A 13,144-nucleotide genomic window follows, 5' to 3' on the forward strand; every position below is an offset into this window, starting at 1 on the left:
CACAGGAGTTTACTTTTGGGTTTTAGTTTTAAAGCTCTAGGGCAGGGGAAAAGGCATTCAACCATCAGTCTGACTTTGGGGTCTGGTTCTGAATTTTATCATACAGAGGTTTTGGGGATGCAGACAGGTTTCTTCACTTCTCTGAGAAGGCTCTGTCTGGACCTCTGGAAAATGAGGGGCTTAGACTAGATCAATAGTCTTACCTTTTGAAGGGTGACAACCCCCTTGCCGAATCTGATGAAAACAGGAACTTTCTTCTCTTAAAAAAAGTACATATATACTGTCACTCCAAAAATTACCTTCACTTTCTAAAGGGACCACAGACCCCTCCTAAATGAGGTGGTTTCTTAAATCTTTTCCAGCTCTGGCTCTGAATCACTGGGTCCCACGACAACCTGGAGGGAGTCTTTCACTGTTTTGAGTGGCTTTCTGAGGAATGAGGTATTCAGTGAGGGAGGTTTTGTTGTTTCTTGCATTTTTCACTCATTGCCCTGTGCATCTAGGAGGGGGAAGAAAAGAAGCCACACTGAGAAAAATAAATAGGGAATGAATGGCATCTGGAATATGAGCTGTTTTCCTTATCATGCTTCACTACTGTGGCCCTTCCAGAGGAGGCTGAGGGTATAACTATAATGTGAAGGGTGTGGAGAGGAGTGAGTTAGGCACGTGGATACTGTATTTTGTGCAGTGACAGGTCAGCAGTTACTTAAGCTTTTTCTACTTTGAATGGGAAGTAGGGATAAAATTTAAAGTTTTGGTTAACTTGAAAATGTCAGAAGGTTCCAGGTAGTATCACGAATGGGAATAACATATGTTCTTTACCACTTCCCAGCCCTTAACCCTGACCACCTTCCTGACTCAACCCCAGTCGCCTACCCATGGCCCGAAGTCCTAATCCATTCAGGAGGGAGTATCTATAGTGTTTGTTTGGAAACCTAGATACTTAATTTCTTCTTTTCTTCCTCTGGTTAGGTGCTGAAAGTCTCCTCTAGAGCTCTGGAAGGCTGAATGGACTAAACATGAAGAGCTTGAAAGCCAAGTTCAGGAAGAGTGACGTAAGTGGTCTGGCTGTTCCCCCCACGTTCCTGGGGCTGCAGCAAGCAATACCCTCCCTCGTACCGTGATAAGGTGCTGGGTTAATCAACTACAGAAGCCAGAAGCGCTCTGGGGCCCAGCTCAGGGTGGCTTTTGTGAACGGCGTGTTCTAGGTTCCTTGCTCTTTGTGTGTATAGCTTCCGAAAATGACTTTTTTTTTTTTTTTTACTCCTGGCATCTGTGCCTTGGAGAGAAAGGAACAGTCAAATTAAACATCTTTTTCCCCCCCCTTGATTCTCTATAAAGTGCCAGAGTATTCCTTTTAAAATTCTAATGAGACTACTGCTCAAACCCTCCCCCCTCCACCCACCAGCTCTGCATCTCACTTGGAATAAAAGCTAAAGTCCTTAAAACAACCTACCAGTCCTCATACCGGCTGAAATTAAACACCTTAACAAAAAGAATCAGTCAAATGCCTCAGCGTCGTTAAAGTCCCCCCAGATCTGATTCAGAATGTCATTTTTAGAGGAAGCTAGTCTCAAGAAAGTGGTTAGGAATTACGTGTTAGCAAGGTTCGTCTTGGCGTTTAGAAAACTTTTAAATTCTGTTAGGCTCTTGTGGTGAAACAGCAATATCTATTGCTGCCTGCACCTTTATTCCCCCAGCATTCCTGGGGTTCTTCCTCATTTGTTATTCATCATAAAAGACTGGATTGGAGGAACCAGTTATGATGTCAGAATTACGAGACAAAGTCTCCCAGAGGAGAAAATGGAGAAAGACAACATAGCAGCAGGATTATACATGATGCTATTGTAACAAAAGGTCACCTCGTAAAACCTGCCGAGGTTCCAGTCTTGTACTAGCTGCACTCCAGATGCTTGGAGCAGAATGGTTGAATGGGAGCAATTCATGGAAGGGTGTGAGATGGAAGCTCAGATGTGTCACCTTCCTACTGGGTTTGCTTGGCTGTCATTTTACATTAGGTAATTAAAGGTGAACCTGGATTTTATTTCTGTGCCATGAATTATATGACAGCTTGGTACAGCCGCATTTTTGCAATAAGTGGAGGCCGTGTCTTTTATGGCTAACATCACACACACACACACGCACACGCACACACACACGCACACCCACACACACCTCCTTTTGGCTGAAGCTTATCTCCTGAGGCTACATCATGACATGTAACTTACTGCCCTGATAAGGCCCAGACCAGATGAGATGCTTGTGGGATGATTGCAGAATCTTGTCGTGCTGAAAGGAAGTTAGAGCTAGAGAGGGTTTTTAGGAAAAAGCGGGCCTCACCTTCTCATTCTTCAGGTAAGTTAACTACAACTCAGAGAATGTGAAGAGACTTGGCCGAAGTCGTCCACCTAGCCTTTGGCCGGAGTGAGAGCCTTGGTCATCTGACTTCCTTCACCCCTTGCACCTGCCACTCCCCAAAGAAACCCCCTTCCACCTCCTCATTTGCTGGCCCAATGATGCTACAACCTGCAGACCTCATTGGACTTTCAATTAAGAAGGGAAAGGCAATTAAATGGAAAATGTTGCCCAGTCGAGCAGATACGGGTTTGTAAATTGTGTGACCAGGTTAACAAATACCTTTTCCATTCCAAGGGAATTTGGGCAGCTTCCATTTGCACAAGTTGAGATTGTTTTAGCAAAATTTAATCAGTCTCGAATTCCATGATATATGAACAGGGGCAGGGGGAAATGATAGGAGCGTACACTTTTGGTTTAAAAATTAAAAACTGGTGGCCTTAGGGAGGGTGTTGCTGGAATCTAGTTTTTAAAATAAAAACTGAAATATTTCCATGATTTAGGGAAAAAAGTCACAGGAATAACACTATTAAAAGCGTCTGAGATTTGGCCGCAGAAAGGCCGTGGTTTTGGCAGTTAGTACAAAGGGAAAAAACGTTAGAGGAGCACGCTTGGGGGAGGAGAGCAAAAGAAATTGGTATTATGGGGCCAGACAGTATCAGATGGCTCCTCAATTTCATCCCAGATTGCTTCCCCGAGTGCCATCACTGTACTGTGAGATGGAGGGAATAAAAGCAAGAAAGAAAACCGTTTCAAACCCCAGCTTGAAGAGCTAACCATTATAAAGTATTTACTATATGTCAGACACTATGCCAGGCTCATTACGTGAACTTCATTTAATCTTGCCACAGACCTGACGTGGTAGGTATTATTGTCAGGCTGATTTTCCAGATGAAGAAACTGAGACCCAGGGAGCTCCAGTCCCTTGCCTGGGCCTGGGTTCTTCTAGCTCAAAGTTGTATAGCCAGTTTTTGTGCCAAAGTAGCCTGATTCCAGAGCCCAGGTTTCCTGAAAGAGGAAATTTGGATGGAGGTTTGATTTTATGAAACAGAACAGTCCAGGCAGTAGCTTGGAAAAGCGACCTTGGACCTAGGTCTGTGGCCTTGGGCAAGTCTCTTCCCTTCCCTGAACCCCCAGGTTTCTCACCTGAAAAGCAGAGGAAATAGTATTAGCCTCACGAAGTTGTTGTGAAGGTTAATATGCTGGTGCCTGTAAGGCACACATCTTAGGCCTGGCACTCAGGAGATGCTTGGTAAATCTTTCTTCCTCTTAATCAGAAACCCATGCTATAGTTCAGAGGACTTCAGCGCTGTGGTTGGCAGACAGGTTCAGACTCACTACAAGCTTGCCTTGGGAGGGTTCCTGCCTCCTGCTTGGGTATCGTGAGGGGTCTTCAGAGCTCAAGCCTGGGCAGTGAGGGCCTCCTCTCTCTCTTACAACACGTATTTCTCCATTTAAGCAGTAGATTTGAGATGAAAACGATACCAGAGTGATTGTAACACGAAAGAAGCAACTAGAGTTCTCTCAATTCTGTTATTCTACGTGACCATTGGGAATTCTTATTTGTGTCTAAAATTTAAAATAGTCAAATAGGGCAAACTGCAAAGTAATATTTTTGTTGGTGCCAACTTTATTTCATGTGTGAAATATTTTACTGACTTTGAATATTTTTAAAATTGAAAATTATTTTAAAATTGCTCATTTAATTGCTAATTAAAAGTAAACAATGAGTCAATAGTATAATTATGGTTTTAAAAAAAGAAATCCACGATGATAAAAGTAGGCTGAAAAGTGGTCTGGAGGACAGAATAATCTGCCAGCACTTGCTGCCTCTGAGGAGGGGTACAGAGCTAGGAGTGGGTGCGGGAGGGAGCTTTGCTTTTCACTGGGTGCCGTGGGGTTTGCATTTTTTGGTATATGTGTATGCACCCACATGTACCACTTTTTACAAGAAAAATAAGTTTTAAACGGTTTATATTCAGTTCAGTGAGCCAAACTATAATGTTCTTTACCTGAAGTGAGTGGTGTCTCTCAAAGAACAACCCTAAACCCTCAGCCATCAAATTTTCCTGCTTGTCTTTGTGTGAGGCTGAAAGGAGAATGGGAAAGAAAGGGCCCTTTGTGTTTCTGGGGGGAGTAGGAAGAAGAGGGACAGCAGATCATGTTCGGGCTCTCATAAAGAGAAGGCAGGTGACCCGCGGGCATGATCATGTTTCAGCCAGCCTGTGTCTGGGAGGTCTGCAGCCAGATGAGTTTGTGGCCATTCAGAGCAAATCCCAGGAGTGAGAAAGGACAAGTGTGGCCCAAAGGAGCCCCCCGTGGATGGCCTGAAGGTCATTGTGCTGCACCAAGACCATCAGGCAGGTAGAGATTTCCTCCGAGTGTCCTTTTCTGGAACACTTGATTCAGACAGCTGCTAAGTCAAGGGTGGGTTTTTGTGTGTGACCTAGGGGAATGAGCCCGATTCCCTGGGCTGTGGTTAGATACTGTCCTTGTCTCCTTGCTTTAATCCCTAAACATAATTGTGAGCCTGCAGTTAATCCACAGAGGCCAAAGAAATCCTAACGTGGATGACATTTTCCAGTTCCCATTTCTAATTTGATTTGGCGCATCCTTGAACTTGGGTTAGATACTGGAAAGGATACAGGAGAAATGTGAGGGATGGTTCTTGTCTTGAAGAAGCTCATAAGCCGAGGTGGGAGGAGAAAAACTACACACAGGAAATAACTAAGGCAAAATACAGATCATGTATAATATAGATATTAAAAGGATCTCCAGGATGATATAACCACTTGTTGAATTGTGAGACCTGGATGATAAATGCCTTAGATTTTCAGAGAGGGGTAAATCACTGGAAATGGGAAAATTGGGGGGGGCTTTATGGAGATGAAGCTTCTTCCAGGCCTTGGGGATGCATAGGATTTGCAACGATGGTTAGGAGAGGAGGAGAGGAAAGGGTAATGCAGGGGAACCAGCCGTGAAGCACAGTGGGTAGACTCAGTTTCCAAAAATTGCCCTTGATATGCAGAACAGTGAAGCTTCAAGAGCCCAGGAAAGTGCCCGTGGCATGGCTCTGAGTCTTTTCGTAAGAACGCTATAAATTTTTCATTCTAGTTTTAAAAATGGATGTACTTGACTTTTTACGCTTATAAAGTAAGCACAGAGTACTAAATCATCATTATTTATTTCTTTTATGACTAGTTTGAAAGTAGCTTCTTTACCTCTTTAAATATTTGCCGCAACTAGTACGTGGTTCCACATGGAAAAATGAGCTGTCATCATGAGAAATGAGGCCAAGAAGGTTGGGATTTCCCTTTGCTAATAAAATGCTCAGGCTTCTGGAATTTCTTTGTAAATGCCAATTTTTAGTGCCTTGAGTGAAATGGGTGGAGGCTGAGGGATGGGAAAAAGGGTTGAAAGATCTTTGTAACAAATCTTGAGAACTGCCTCTCAAACATCATCGAGGCCTTCAGAGTTTACTTTGTGGGTGTGTGTTTAATTCTATGAAAGATTTGTTCCCAATTCTGTTTTCCATTATAATAGGGAAGCAGTGGACGTTCCATTTAGGGAAACAAACAACAAAAAAAGGCAGCCAGTTGAAAATGGCTGGCTCCATGAGAGATTAAATTGATGGTATTTCTTTCTGCAGCAGCTACTAACGATTGCAGCTTTCAGCCAAAGAATGCACGTACCCCGTGAATCTTGAGGAACCAGATACATCCTGCTCAGACAGGAGTTTGAATTTGTTGCCTGTTGAGAGAATAGCTCTCATGAAGGTCAATAATCCACGTCTCTGCCAAGGTATTTTTTCAAGGAGTTTTTCGTCATTTATAATAAGTTTTTACAGATGCCCAAGACTCCCTCCCCCACCATACATGCAAAAAAATGAGAGTATTTAAAATCCGAGCCTCTTGACGGAGGAGCCTTGGCCAAATCTATTGTAAAGCTAAGCCTCTTTGTTTTTGTCGACGTAATTTAAAAATACATCAGAGGTGACCTTTTGGGATGGAGGTCTTGAGACTCTTGTAAACTTCTGCAGAGAATTTGGTCAGGTTCATGTCATGCTACGTAGTTTCTCCAGGTCTTGTCAGCCCGTCTTAAGTGGGGAATCTGCTTGCTGCCTGATTTCACCTTGTATAAGTTTCCTAGGGCTGCCGTAAACACAAATTGAGTGGTTTAAACAGCCTTAGTGTATTGTCTCACAGTTCTGGGAACTAGAAGTTTGAGATCAAAGTGTTGGCAGGGCTGCTTCCTGGTGAGGGCTGTGAAGGTGAATGGGATCCATGCCTCTCCCAGCTTTGTCTGGTGGTTTGCTGGCAGTCATTGGCTTGGAGATGCGTCACCCTGATCTCTGCCTTCATCTTCACATGGTGATCTCTGTGTGTGTGTGTGTCTCTCTTCAAATTTCTCCTTTTTTTTATAAGGACACCAGTCATATTGGATTAGGGCCCACCCTGATGACGTCATTTTGATTTGATTATCTTTGTAAAGACCCCATCTCCAGATCAGGCCATATTCTGAGGTACTTAAGACTCCAACTTATCAATTTTGCAGGGTGTGTGTCAGGATGGGGCACACAATTCAACCCAAAACATACCTCCATCCTTTTCTATCTAGAGCAGTTTCTCGGGAGCCCTGGCACTCCCCCACTGAGCATGTGCGCTCATAAATGTTAACTCCACAGTTTCTTCATCTTTTGGACTATTTTCAGTGTCTAATAGAGTGAGGCTAGAGTATCACATTTTTTTTAGTGGGTGTCAATGCCTAATACATAATATTAATCACAAGGGTAAACACATAATATTAATCACAAGGGTAAACACATAATATTAATCACAAGAGTAAACACGTATTGATCGCTGACCTACTGCAACAGAAATTAGGAGAAGAGTTCTCATTGATTGAATGCTTACTGTGTGCCAGGCACTGTAGCAAACCCTTTACGTGTAATGCTTACAAAATTGTATCCAGTAAAGACCATTACTATAATAGCAATTTACAGAGGGAGAAATTAAGGTTGAGGGAAGTTAAGTAACTTGGACAAAGTCGCACATTCGATAAATGGCAGAGAGATCTGAACCCCGGTTTATCATGATGCCAGAGCTTGTACTGGCAACAGCTATACATACCTGTTGGCACAGGGCATTCCCTTTCCTAAGTTCCAAAGCTGAAAACTGCAGGAAGTGAATTCTGCTCTATTGCCCTAAGCAATAAAGACCCATAGAATGACCTTATTATTAGTGCTCTCCACAGTGGCAAAGCTCCCCAACATTAGTGTCATTACCCTGGGCAGGGGAGGATCTGGGAAAATCTTGGGTTGCTTCCTGAGAGGCAAATGCACTTCAGACTGAACTTTTAAAGCAAGAGAGGACAGATGCTGCTACTTTCTGCTCTTCTGCTGCAGTTAGGAAAACTAATTCTAATTCTAAATGGAGCCCTATTGCTGGCTAACTGGACCACAGCCTCATTCTATTGTGTTGGCCAAAAAGTTCATTTAGGCTTTTCCATAAGATGTTATGGAAAAAACCCAAAGAAACTTTTTGGCCAACCCAAATAGTTACCCCAGACCATAATTGCAGGAATTCTTGGTTAAACCTGATACCATTCCAGCTGCAGCTGGAGACCAACATGAAACTCAGAACCTGGCCTCTAAACTTGGGGAAATCTGATCGTCTACATAAGCAGTGAATCATCTAGGTTATTACCTATTATCTCTTTATTCTGAATTAATTATGTAATCATTTCGAACTATTGCTGACCTCGATGTTTTTTGCTTGATAAATTCTTGTATGTAACTTTTCCTCCGGAGTGAAATAGGAATTGCTTCTGAATTCATTCCGTGGAGATTTTCAGTTGTGTTTCTATCCACAGATCTTTGCTGTAAGAGGTGGTTATTTTCATTTCTATGGCAGCAGGTGTTAGCATGAGTCGAAGGCCCAGTATCTATAAAGATGACATTAGTGGGACTTCCCCAGTGATCCAGTGGTTAAGAATCCACCTTCCAATGCAAGGGACTCGGGCTCCATCCCTGGTCAGGGAACTAAGATCCCACGTGCTGCAACTAAGACCCGATGCAGCCAAAAACATAAATAAAAAAAAATAAATAAATATTAAAAAAAAAAAAAGATGAGGGCTTCCCTGGTGGCGCAGTGGTTGAGAATCTGCCTGCCAATGCAGGGGACACGGGTTCGAGCCCTGGTCTGGGAAGATCCCACATGCCGTGGAGCAACTAGGCCCGTGAGCCACAGTTACTGAGCCTGCGCGTCTGGAGCCTGTGCTCCGCAACAAGAGAGGCCGCGATAATGAGAGGCCCGCGCACCACGATGAAGAGTGGCCCCCACTTGCCGCAACTAGAGAAAGCCCTCGCACAGAAACAAAGACCCAATACAGCCAAAAATAAATAAATAAATAAAATGTTAAAAAAAAAAAAAAGATGACATTAGTGACGAGCCTTGACTTTCCTTTTGAGTCCCCACCTCCTTTTAAACAAGGAAAGTCAGTGTGTTCTGATTGACTTGGTTATCCAATTATTAGGTGTTACCACGTGAAAATTTTTTCACTTTTTGAAAAAGCACTGCCTGAAGGATTTCATTTTTGGTTTTCTCAGGAGGCTGAATGGTACGGTCTCTGCCTCCCTCCTTCCTCCTGGGCTGTCCAGTGGGCTGACTGACCAGGAGGTGTAGAGATTTATAATGTGGGAAAAGAACAAAAAGTCTGAGGAACCACATGTTCTCCTGGGAGGGAGTGTATTTCTCAAAGCTGAGAATGTTTCCTTGGTAATTTTTCAAACTTGGGCTACAGTTTTGGAGGGTTTTTTTTCCCCCCATGGGAGTCGGTGTCCATTCTTTGAAGGGTTGTTTCATAACTGAGAAGCTGCAGGGTCCTTCAGTGAGACCCCAGAGAACGTATTTATTATGATATGGGGTGAGCTGTGGTAACAAACTACCCTGAAATCGAATAAGATAGAACTGTTTCCTTAAGTAAAGGTTTCAAGCACTCCAGAGCCAGCAGGACAGGTCTGCTCCATGAGCTCATCCAGGGCCCCAGGTTCTTTTACGATGTCCTTCTGCTGCCCTCCAGAGCTGTGCTGCATTGCTGTAGCCAGTTGGCACACGTGGCTCTTGAGCATTTGAAATGTGGCTAGTCCAAACGGAGATGTTCCCTAAGTGTGAAGTACACACCCGTTTCAAACACTTAGTACCAAATAAAGAATGTAAAATACCTTATTAATAATTTTTTATAGTTACACATTGAAGTGCTAATATTCTGGACATGATGGACTAAATAAATTTAAAATTCACTCCACCCATTCCTTCTTATTTAATGTGGCTACTAGAACCTTTTAAGTGACTTTTAGGTCTTGCATTGTAATTCTGCTTTCAAGTCTTACGGAATCAGAAAGAGGGAGAATGAACCCCAAGCATCTTCCTTTTTTAAAGCATGTAACCCTGAAGGTGCACAAATCATTGTTCCCTTGCGTGGAACTGACTGGAGCTTAGTCACATGCCCCTACCTAGCTGTAAGGGAAGCGGGAAGACACTTTCTCTAGCTGGCAGCCACGAAACCAGCTAAACCTCAAGGGGCAGGAGGAATGGGTCCCGGAGAAGATTAACTCAGTGTTATGGGTTGAACTGCTACCCATTCCCCAAAAGATATATTGAAGTCCTAGCCCCTACTACCTCAGCATGTGACCTTATTTGGAAGTTGAGTCTTTATAGAGATAATCAAGTTAGAATGAGGTCATTAGGGTGAGCCCTAATCCAATATGACTGGTGTCCTTACAAAAAGTGGAAACTTGGACATAGACCTGTGCAGGGGAAAGACTATGTGAAGAGACACAGGGAGAAGAACACCACGCGAAGATGAAGGTGGAGACCCGGATGATGCACCTATAAGCCAAGGAAACACCAAAGATTGTCTTCAAACCACCAGAAGAGAGGAGAGAGGTGTGGGGCAGATTCACCCTCACAGCCCTCAGAAGGAACCAACCCTGCTAACACATTGATTGATCTTGAGCGTCTAGCTGCCAGAACCGTGAGACAATACGTTTCTGTTGTTTTAAGCCAGTTAGTGGTACTTTAGGGTGGCAGCCCTGGGAAACAAATACACGTGGCCACAGGCAATTTCCACAGTGAGTCTCAGCTGAAAGAGTTAGGTGATAAAGGTGTGCCAGATGTTCTATGTTTTGATTACTTTTACCCCAGAAGTGAACACTGGTTGCCATTTGCCCGATTTCCCATTGTTCTGTTGGTGGACATGCTGTTCACGTGAAGTTAAATGCCTTTTCCATGTTTGAAATGGAAACTGCTCCTGAGTGTTGCCAGCTGGTGATATTAGGTTATCAATCAAGCTTTTCCTTTTAGTCCAGTAATATGTTGGGTTTGATAAGAAGTGGGATTAACAGGGCCTGTGTTAAGTATACCATTTACGGTCATCATTTTGGGATTGCTTACATAGATGGGAACTGTGGCGACCTGATCCCACACCTTCACAGAAAAGTTTGAGAGTCATGTCAGGCCTACAATTATACATTATAAACTTAGTTTTAGGTTACGCTAAAGTGCATACATTCATTCGGTCAGCATGCAATCTATGAAACTGTGAAATATGAGGATTCTTAATTATATCAATTTCATTTGAACATATATACCAGTTTGACTTACTTTCAAATTGGGACTTAGAATTCTGAGCAAAACATTAGATTTGTTGCAAAAGAACTTGAAATAGTGGCATTTCCATTTCCCAGACGTAGCTTTATTACTATAACCTGACATAATATTAATTTTTTTTTAACCCACATTCCCCTCTTCACACATACTCAGTGTACTGTTCTTTTTTTTTTTAATTTATTTTATTTGTTTATTTATTTTTGGCTGCACTGGGTCTTCATTGCTGCACGTGGGCTTTCTCTAGTTGCGGCGAGCAGGGGCTACTCTTCGTTGCGGTGCGCGGGCTTATCATTGCGGTGGCTTCTCTTGTTGCGGAGCACGGGCTCTAGGCACGCGGTCTCCAGTAGTTGTAGCACGCGGGCTTCAGTAGTTGTGGCTCACGGGCTTTAGAGCGCAGGCTCAGTAGTTGTGGCTCACGGGCTTAGTTGCTCTGCGGCATGTGGGATCTTCCCGGACCAGGACTTGAACCCATATCCCCTGCATTGGCAGGCAGATTCTTAACCACTGCGCCACCAGGGAAGCCCCCATACTCAGTTTACTGTTGATTCTCTTCTACCACTGTTGCTTGCAAAGCCCTGTTATTCTCTTTGTGTGCTTGCACTGTTTGATATTTGAACCCAAATGGAGGACACTATGTTTATCCCAGTTAAATTTTATTTTCTTAGTTAAATTTGTTCAATAAATCTGTTGCTCTGATTTTTGCATTAAATTCTGACTCATCATAATCACATTGAGTCATCCACAAACTTAGTAGGGGCATGCCTATTTAATCTAAGTCATTAATGAATGTAATGTATAGCTCTGTCTTCAGATACGGATATAAAACCAGACTGCAAAGAATGAATTAAGGCATTGCCCATTTGGAAGGATGTCAATGGTCATTTCGTATATATATATATATATATATATATATACACACACACACACACACACACATACATATATGTATATATGGCATTGTCATATAATATATATATCATATACAGGCATACCTCGTTTTATTGTGCTTTGCAGATATTGCATTTTTTAAAAATTGAAGGTTTGTGGTAACCCTGCGTCGAGCAAGTCTATTGGCACCATTTTTCCAACAGCATTTGCTCACTTTGTGTCTCTGTGTCACATTTTGGCAATTCTCACAATATTTCAAACTTTTTCATTATTGTTATATTTGTTGTCATGATCTGTGAACAGTGATCTTTTATGATACTATTGTAATTGGTTTTTTGTTTTATAATTTTTCAGTGTTATATACATTTTTTTTTAGACATAATGCTATCATATACTTAATAGACTACAGTATAGTGTAAACATGACTTTTATATGTACTGGGAAAGCAAAAAGTTCTTGACTTCGCTTTATTGCAGTATTTGCTTTATTTGCAGGTCTGGAACTGAACCCATAATATCTCTGACGTATGCCTGTGTGTGATAATTATTGACATCCTTCCAAATGGGCAATGCCTTAATCCACATTCTTTGGGGTCTGGTTACAGCTGACCCATTATACTATTTCTCAGCCCTGTTTCTCTGTCTTGTCCCAGTTTTATCTATTACTATCTATGCAATCCTGGACAAGTTACATAATCTCTCGTCTTTAGCTTTCTCATCTGTAAACCAGGGTAATGCCAGCACCTTCCAGCATCATCGTGAGGATTAGGATAAAATCTGGCACACAGTACATTCTTGATACATGGTAACTAATGATACCCATTACCCCGATGCCTTGCCTGGTGCCTCGCATTAGTAGGTCTTTAGTAGTGTGTGATGAACGAATGGACTCTAAGTTTACTGTCTAGTTGAGATACTGTGCTTGACATGCATGAAACAGGTACAGCAGCACAAGGCTTGTGTCATTCAAAACAAAATCAGGCGTCCAGGCGGTAAATACTATAGGAGTTTAGGGAGGGCTTCATTGAAAAGGTGAATTTGAGGCTGGGCCTTCTTGACTCGTAGGTTAGGATTAACAGAGGAAACCAGTACTGGCGAGGGAACGTCCAGAGTCAGGTGGGGGTGAGGAGAGACCAACGGAAGAGGGAGATGCACAGAGTAATCAAGTTAGGTGGGAGGGGTGGACTTCTGCACAGCATTGGAAGCTGGGGGTGGGTGATGTGGGTAAAACGG

General features: G+C 42.8%; 1 protein-coding gene across 9 annotated transcripts in view; it reads left to right on the top strand.

Annotated features, from left to right (window-relative positions):
• RAI14 (retinoic acid induced 14) overlaps nucleotides 1-13,144 on the top strand; it is a 150,314-nt gene that overhangs the window by 31,970 nt on the left and 105,200 nt on the right. For 4 of the 9 annotated variants that reach the window (XM_059916196.1, XM_059916197.1, XM_059916203.1 and 1 more), the window contains exon 1: nucleotides 995-1,055. Coding sequence is in view for 3 of the 9 variants with exons in the window: in XM_059916199.1 (XP_059772182.1) it covers nucleotides 1,020-1,055 (36 nt within the window). In the remaining 6 variants the exon portion in view is untranslated. Of the gene's footprint in view, nucleotides 1-972; nucleotides 1,056-13,144 lie in introns of those variants that run through there. The other 5 variants (XM_059916199.1, XM_059916200.1, XM_059916201.1 and 2 more) reach the window with 3 other exon arrangements.

Source organism: Balaenoptera ricei, chromosome 3 (genome assembly GCF_028023285.1).
Source record: "Balaenoptera ricei isolate mBalRic1 chromosome 3, mBalRic1.hap2, whole genome shotgun sequence".
Taxonomy (NCBI): domain Eukaryota; kingdom Metazoa; phylum Chordata; class Mammalia; order Artiodactyla; family Balaenopteridae; genus Balaenoptera; species Balaenoptera ricei.